Below are 8475 nucleotides of genomic sequence, written 5' to 3'. Positions count from 1 at the left end.
CTAAGGAATGGGAACGCCATGCATGTGCAACAAGAAGAGAGTATTAAAGCAGATTTTGGTTGCAGCTCAAGCATCTATAGCTCTGCAAGTTGATGGCGTTCTTGTGCACATTGTCTATCCTGCTCACTGTGGGTGCCCAATCAGGATTGTTGACATCATTCCATGCTGCAGGCTTGTCTGTTATTAGATGATAAATAAATAAATAAGTAGTTTGGGTGATTGTGCAGACTTTAAACAAGAAACATTGAGAAATATATTTTGGCAAATAATAAAATGTCCTGCTTTTGTCCAACTAACAGCTGACAATTATCCCATTTATCAATTTATTTCAAAACGCATTGATAGTTTACGATTATTTAAATGGTAAATGGAGCTTCAGCAGCGTTTTCATTTTGCATGTTAAAACCCACCTGAGAACCATGGGCGATTTTGCAATTTTACTGACGGATTTTTAACTTTTAATACTTTTCATATAACAAATGAATAAAGATAAAAAGTCAATGATGCCTTAATTTTTATGAAATGCAGCGAGCAAACGCGATAATTCCCGATGTTTTCGATCTTTAAATCTCCACGGCAAATATCCGCTATCAACTTCCGCCGTTTTGACACCTTCAGCTCCCTCTTGAATTTACCTTAGTTTCTATCTTTTTTTTGGACTGTAAATTTAGGTAGCTGTGCCTCACGGTCACCCCGACTGGCACAGTTAATTGCAGCTCAAAAACGGGCCGTTTTCGATGTTTTTAACGGGTGTGAAAGTGCGTGTTTTCCCATTCACTAACATGTACCGGAAGTGACGCATGTACTCCGGTTAAAATTTTCGGTCACGTGGGTGCGGAACTACGCTCGTGACCTTTCGTGAAATCACCCTATACTTTCAGCATCTCATATTTCGCTTGGGCAGCTTACAACCCGGAGATAAGATTCTTGATTTCTCTAACTTCCCTGCATTCCCTCTCTCCATTCCTCCCCCACCCAAGTCACGCCAGCTTTTCTTTCTCACCTAGCAAACAGCTAACAATGGCCTGTTTCCTTCATCATCATTACTTTTTGCATATCTTTCATTCATTTGTTCTATATCTCTCTACATCATTGTCCATATCTCTCGTTGTCCTTTCTCCTGACTTTCAGGCTGAAAAAGGGTCTTGACCCGAAATGGCACCCATTCCTTCTCTTCAGAGATGCTGCATCACTCCAGCATTTTCTTAAGGTCATAAGGAATAGGAGTAGAATTAAGTCATTCGGCCCATCAAGTCTCCCCCGCCATTCAATCGTGGTTGATCTATCTCTCCCTCCTAACCCCATTCTCCGGCCTTCTCCCAATAACCCTGACACCTCTATCTATCTCTGCCTTAGAAACATCCACTGACTTGGCCACCACAGCCTTCTGTGGCAAAGAATTCTGCAGATTCACCACCCTGATGACTGAAGCCATTTCTCCTCATTTTCTTCATAAAAGAACGTCCTTTCATTCTGAGGCTGACCTCTCGTTCTAGACTCTCCCACTAATCCTCTCCACATCAAATGAGACATTCTGTGTGTATCTTCGGTTTAAACCAGCATCTGCGGTTCCTTCCTACTCGAAACCAAAGAGCCATAGAGGCTGCACCATGGAGACCAAAGATGGAGACTTCTTGCCTCTTGTGCTCACGTGAGCGGCCGTTGGCGCTGCCGGCGCGCGACGCCTCTGCTCCCGCCCATCGCCATTGCCCGCGGTGCACCGGGCCGGGCCGTGCCGGAAATATCCAGGCGCCTGTGGTGGCGCTTCTCTTTACACCGAGTTTCCTTGGATTATTCACGGGTTTCGGATGCGATGGCTGCCTTGCGGCTTTCTCCGGCTGTCCGCAAGCTGAAGCTGAAGGCGCTGTGCTGGGCGGCGTCTCCAGGCGAGCGGTGCATTGCCCGGGCTCCGGTCGGCGGATGGACGCTGCAGCGGGCGAGTAGCTCCAGCCCCGACACCGACTACCTGCATCAGAGCATCGTGCCCACCAACCACTTCCAAAAGAGTCTCCCGCGGTCAGTGTCACTTTCTTCCCGGGTCTGTGTGCAACTCTCCGAGCTATTGTGTGATAGGGAATCATGTAAAACACCAGAGGTTCATTGTTAAAACGCCATTGCAAAATTATCTCTGCACACATATCCTTAAAACGTGATTTTGTTACAACGGCCGGCTGCATTTTCAATGCTTTGCGGTTATGGAAGTTTCTAGCTAGTTTTACTGCTGACCAGTGTGTTGACATATTGGCAGGCGCGTAACCCGATTAGTGAAAGATGTGTTTTCACTGAGTTACCGCAGTTGCAAATATCATGTATTCTGAAGTTCCCGATTCTAAACTTTTACCTAAAAAATAGTTGCCCGGCTAGGTGAATATCACCATTCCTGCTGCTGTAAGTTGGTTACAGCAAATAGTGGTCTACAGGGACAAAAAATGTCCAGTTGGCAGGCCACAACTAGGGAATTGGGGTCGCCGGCCCACAATGGCTGACGGGTTCAAATGTTTTATTTCCAATTGTGCTGTTATTGGAAAAAGTAATATGAATGAGATTGCAAAGAAGTTTCAATTGGACTTCAGACAAGGTAGTTAAGTGGATAACAGCGTGACAACTAGTTAATGAGTAAAAAGTGAAGTCAATACACTTCAATGAAGAAAGCATCAAAGCAGCTTTTTTTAAAGGTGGCATATTAGAAAATATTGACATATATATGTCATTTAAAGTCAAATTGCAGGTTTGGCAAGCAATTAGGAAGGGAAATGAAATGCTGATGAGGTCTTTATTATGAGTACCTAGGCCATCCCCAGATAGTGAATAGGTTATGTTTTTACAGATGTACACAAGATAGTCATTAAATAAATCAAAATCATTCCACATGGCAATCACCCCCTCCCCCCCCCCCCCCCCCCATATTATAATGAATGGTGTCAAGAGCACATCAGACTGATAAAAATAATAATGACTAAGAATGAGGAGAGCTGGTTCTGATGATTGTAAGATTGAGTGTGTGCACATACATTAGACTCCTGAATTTAATAATGTTACTAGCAAAGATCCTATAGAATCTTGGTCTATGCATGAGTGTTCACTTTGAGCATTTGTAATCTAGTGATGGCCGTTTTGTGTACAGGAGTAATGTCCTGGTCTAATTATATTTGTGTCCTTGCCTAGGACTAGACATGGCAATGAAGATTCACCAGGCTGGTTGCTGGACGGCAACTTTCTGTGTGGGGAGAGACTGAGTAATCAAGCCCTGCATTCAGTGGTGTTTAGAAGAATAAAGACTGATCTCTTTGAAACTATCAAAATCCACATGGAGCTAATCGAGCTCATTGTAGGAGGGTTATTTTCCCAGGTTGAGGCGTCTAGAAATGGAGGAACTGGTTCAGAATAAGGATTGCTCAGACTATCATAGAGTTCATGGAAATATGGGAATGGTCTCCCAAAAGGTTAACAGAAAAAACATATTTATAATGTTGGTTACTCATTTGAGTGTATTTCATAGACGTAAACTTGACCCCCTTCCTTTAAGTTTTTTAAATTTGCTATACCAGTCCATAAGTCACTTAGTATGTACTATACTGCTGTGAACTACCCTGGTTTGTTTTCCCAAAATGCGACCTTTCACTTATCTGAATTGACTGCCATTTGCGATTGCTTAGCCCACTTTTAAAAAAAATAACCTTCACTGTCTATAATACCATCAATTTTAGTATAATTCGCAAACTTGCCAACTGTGCCTGGCACGTTCTCATTCAAATTATTTATATGAATAACAACCTACAAGGGGTCCACCACCAATCATTGTGAAACATCATTAGTCGTGGGCCTCCAGTCCAAAGCACCATTACCCTTTTATCATCCTGCCATCAAACCAATTATGTACCCAATTAGCTAGTTGTCCCTGAATCCTATGTGATCTAACCGTACAGACAAGCCTATCACCGAAGACCTTATCAAAGGCATTACTAAAGTCCATATAGACAGTGTCCACTGCCCTGCCCTCATCAATCCTTTTGGATACCTCTTCAAAAAAGCTCTAATATATTTGTGTATTATGTGCCAAGCACAAATCTGTGCTGTCTATCCATCCCGATTTTGGTCCTTGTCCATCCAATTGCTGTCTCCTGTATTACAAACCTTCATCTTTGGCTCCTCCTCCTCCGCCCCCCCCCCTCCCGCCCCTCCCTCCCTCCCCTCCCTCCCTGCTTCCCCATCCCCCTACCAGTCAGTGCATCAACTTCTGGCTGTGATTCTAAACAACAACGTATTATAAATATAAATTGACTGGACCTTCAAGCTGTACCTGGTGTTAATAAGTTTTTTTTTAAAATGTATATAAATGAAAATTGCAGATGTAAATAAAATTTAATTCTGTTAACTAATTACCTTAGGTTTAGCCTTTGCCAGTGAATTATTTCATAATTTATCTTTTATATCCCAAAGGTTACCAATTCCAAAGCTGCAAGATACAGTCTGTCGTTTCTTGAATGCACAGAGACCACTTTTAGATAATGACCAGTACAGGTAAGTCAGAGAGTTATACAGCATGGCCCTTTGGCCCAGTTTGCTCATGCCGACCAAGGTGCCCTATCTACACTAATCCCACCAACCCGCATTTGGCCCATATCTCTCTAAATCTTTCCTACGGCAGCTCATTCTAAATCTTTCTTACGGCAGCTCATTCCATACCCTGTAGGAAAAAGTTGCCACTCAGATTAAATCTTTCCACTCTCACTGCTCCAATTTCCTCCGTCCTACTCCTCGGTAAATACAGAGGAGAAATACTCATTTAGGACCTTGCACATCTCCTGTGGCTCCACACAGAGGTGACCGCTTTGATTCCTGAGAGGTCCCATTCTCTCTCTAGTTACCCTTTTTCCCCTTATGTATTTATAAGGGGAAATTTTATAATTGATCTTCTAATTCCCGTTGACTATTTGGAGGTCTGCAGTACACCCCCAACAAGGTAATCATCCCTTTCTTGTTCCTCACTTCTAGCCTCTCTCGTGCCTCTGTCCTGCACGAGATCCCACCCCCCTGCCAATCTAGTTTAAACCCTCCCGTGTAGCATTAACAAACCTTCCCGCTAGGATATTGGTCCCCCTCCAGTTTAGGTGCAACCCGTCCCTTTTATACAGTTCATTCCTGCCCCGGAAGATATCCCAATTATCCAGAAATCTGAATCCCTGTTTCCTGCACCAACTCCTCAGCCACACATTCATTTCCCCTATCTTCCTATTGTTACCTTCACTCGCATGAGGTACTAGAAGCAATCCTGAGATCACTACCCTGCAAGTCCTGCTTTTCAGTCTTCTACCCAATTCTGTAAATTCTTGTTGCAGAACCTCCTTCCTCTTCCGACCTATATAATTTGTGCCAACATACATAACAACCTTCGGCTGCTCCCCCTCACTCTTGAGGATGCCGTGCAGTCGCTCCGAAATGTCCTGGACCCTGACACCATCCTGGAGTATTGCCTGCTGCCGCAGAATCTCCTATCCGTACCTCTGACGATGGAGTGTCCCACCACTATGCCTCTGCCTAACAAAACTCTTCCCTGTTGAGCCTCGGCACCAGGGTTGGAATCACAGGCTTGGCTACCACTCAATCTCCCAAGAGGGTGTACCTGTTTTCAGTAGGTACAGCCACTGGGGTCTCCTGCACTCCACGTTTACTTCTCTCTCTCCCAGTCCCCATCTTCGCTCTTCCTGTATCCATGGTGTGACAACCTTACTGTATGTCTTGTCCAGGAAACACTTGTTTTCCCAGATGGCCCTGAGGTCATCCAACTGCTGCTCCAGTTCCCCAACAAGTTTATTCAGGAGTTGCACCTGGACACAATTTCTGTAGTTTCCAGAAGCACCAGCCGTGTCCCTAGCTTTCCATTTCTTCAGTGAACAAAAAAATCACAAATTTTGAGTCAAGTGTAGCCTCCTTCCCTCAGCCTCCTCACCGAAGACTTTTGAGCCAAACACACAATTTACTCACCAAGAATCTTGAGCCAAAGACTCACACTTTACTCACCAAGGCACTTCACCTCAACAAGACTGCTCCCAACAAGGCCGCTCCGCTACAGCTGCACTTCTTTATCTGTTACCTAATCAACTACTTTTGGGCTAATTTGTAAATTACTTGAACCTGAGCCTTTGGCGCTCTTTTTAAATCTTCTTTCCCTCTGACTTGCCTACTTCCAGCCAATACTCGCTCTCGCTGCTTCTGGCTGCTGCTTCTCTTCGACCTTCACGGTAAACACTTGAACCAGGCCTTTGGCGCTCAGCACCTCTTCAACCATAATACTGACTGTCCTTAAGACGCTTTGATTGACTGCCCCAAGTTCACCGGTCCTCATGTCTACCTACATGGTAAAAACAGAGAAATACTCATTGATGACCCTGTCCATCTCTGGTGGCTCCACACAGAGATGACTGCTTTGATTCCTGAGGGGCCCTGTTCTCTCTACTTACCCTCTTTTCTTAATGTACTTGTAAAATCCATGGATTATCCTTAATATTAGCTGCCAGATCTACTGTCCCCTTTTTTCCCTAATTTCCTTCTTTACTGTGCTCTTCAGTTCCCAAAACTCTTCCAGGGATACATTTTATACCAGTGTCCTATACCTGTCCCATGCCTCTTTATTTTGAACAGTCCCAATTTCTCCCGTCATCCAAGCTTCCTTACGCCAACCTGCCTTACCCTTCACTCTTAACAAGAACATGCATGCCCTGAACTCTTGTCAACACACTTTTAAAAGCATCCCACTTTCTAGACGCTCTTTTTCCTACAAATAACCTGCTCTAATCAACTTGCGCAAGTTCCTGTCTAATACCGTGAAAATTGGGCTTGCCCCAATTAAGAATTTTAACTTGCGGGCCTGCCCTGTCTTCATCATAACTATCTTAAAGCTAATAGAGCAGTAATTGCTGGTCCCAAAAAGCTCATCCAGAACACTTTAGCCACTTCCCCACCCAACTTCTTATACTTTATCTATTTGTTTCAAATATTTTATTATGTGCAGAAGAAATTATGCAAATGCCACTGTTTGACCAAGAGAAAATTCTCCATGACCAACAGATTTCCCTTAAGCATCACCATTAAAACATTTCTATGATCTTGTGAGGAGTACAAATTTAAATTTCTCCTTTCATTTACTAGTGAACTTGGATATTGAATGTTTTGTTGGGTGGTTCAAATTCCAACCCGAGTCTAAACATAACCAATCCATACATTTTCTTCCAGTGGAGATCAGTGGATAGAGATCATAGCATGTGAGCACTGGCAGAGATTCCCTTTTCTTTCACATGATGCTGAAGAGCTGGGATCATAAAACTGGGAATGGACTGGAACATCCCGGTGTGCTGAGCTCAGGATCTCATTGTACAAAACCATTGTCAGCCTCTAAGGAATGGTGTCAGTAATTTTAGCATAAACCATTGATTTCTATCTGTACCTTTTATCAAGACGATGGTTGCCTTTTATAACAACATTTTTCACAAAAGATTATTATTAAAGTTTAAAATTGAAAATGTTGCAACCTATTTGCTGTATTACTTGTTAGCAAGATGTTAATGAGATATCACAAGGACCTTGCTTCTCTACAGACATTTTGTGAAGACATAATGTCAGTGACATGTCGGAGCAGTAGCATGAGAATTCAAAAGGCAGCAGTTGGATTGGTCGGTTCTGTTTATTTTAGCGTTGGTGCAGCATCGGGAGATTTGAAACGACAATCGTTGAATTGGTTGATTCTGTGTTTTTCAGAGTCTGAGCAGTAGCGGGAGATTTCAATAGGCAGCCATTGGTATGCTTGAGTGATCAACTTTTTCCACACAGAGGGTGGTGGGTATATGGAATATGTTGCCGGGGAGGTGGTTAAGGCAGGTATTATAACATTTACAGGTTGTTTGGACAGGTACATGGAAAGGAAGGTTTAGAGGGATATGGGCCAAACACAGGCAGGTGGGACTAGTGTAGATAGGGCATCTTGCTCGGCAAGGGCGAGTTGGGCTGAATGGCAATTTCTGTGCTGTATGATTCTATGAATGAATATGGCTTGACACTGAGTGACCGATGGAAGACTAGCCTACTGGTTCACTGCCCAGACGTGCAGGAAAAATAGCTATCGACGAACCTCCAGAGTGTTTCTAGCACCTTGAACCTCAAAATCTTCAGATGAAGCAAACATCAATTTAGGAAAGTTGTATGTTATTTTAATACATTAACTTATTCATTTTAACGTGCTTTAAAAATAAAGTCACAACTGACACTTGAAGCATAATCTCTTTCAATAGCTAATGTTTTCAATTGACTCGGTCTGTCTAGTTTTTAACAGATCATTCAGAGACGTGTGATGCGAAAAGTCTATGAAAGGCTCATTAAAGCTGATGAAATGAGTTCCAGCTTGAGCTAGTCTATGTTTTGGATTTCAGACTTGGCATTTAATAGATCAAACATTTTATTTCCATCCAAAGCGCTCTGGCT

At 43.2% G+C, this 8475-nt stretch overlaps 1 protein-coding gene across 1 annotated transcript in view; it reads left to right on the top strand.

Annotated features, from left to right (window-relative positions):
- Nucleotides 1-1682: 1682 nt before the first annotated feature.
- The window catches only part of cpt2 (carnitine palmitoyltransferase 2), a 17982-nt gene continuing 11189 nt past the window's right edge, over nucleotides 1683-8475 (top strand). The window contains exons 1-2 of the mRNA XM_033028500.1: nucleotides 1683-2016; nucleotides 4441-4521. Coding sequence (XP_032884391.1) covers nucleotides 1814-2016; nucleotides 4441-4521 — 284 coding nt within the window. The 5' untranslated portion in view covers nucleotides 1683-1813. The remainder of the gene's footprint in view (nucleotides 2017-4440; nucleotides 4522-8475) is intronic.

The sequence above is a fragment of the Amblyraja radiata genome, chromosome 10 (genome assembly GCF_010909765.2).
Source record: "Amblyraja radiata isolate CabotCenter1 chromosome 10, sAmbRad1.1.pri, whole genome shotgun sequence".
Classification (NCBI taxonomy): Eukaryota; Metazoa; Chordata; class Chondrichthyes; order Rajiformes; family Rajidae; genus Amblyraja; species Amblyraja radiata.
The sequence above is the reverse complement of the archived record's forward strand: the minus strand, read 5'-3'. Positions and strand labels throughout refer to the sequence as shown.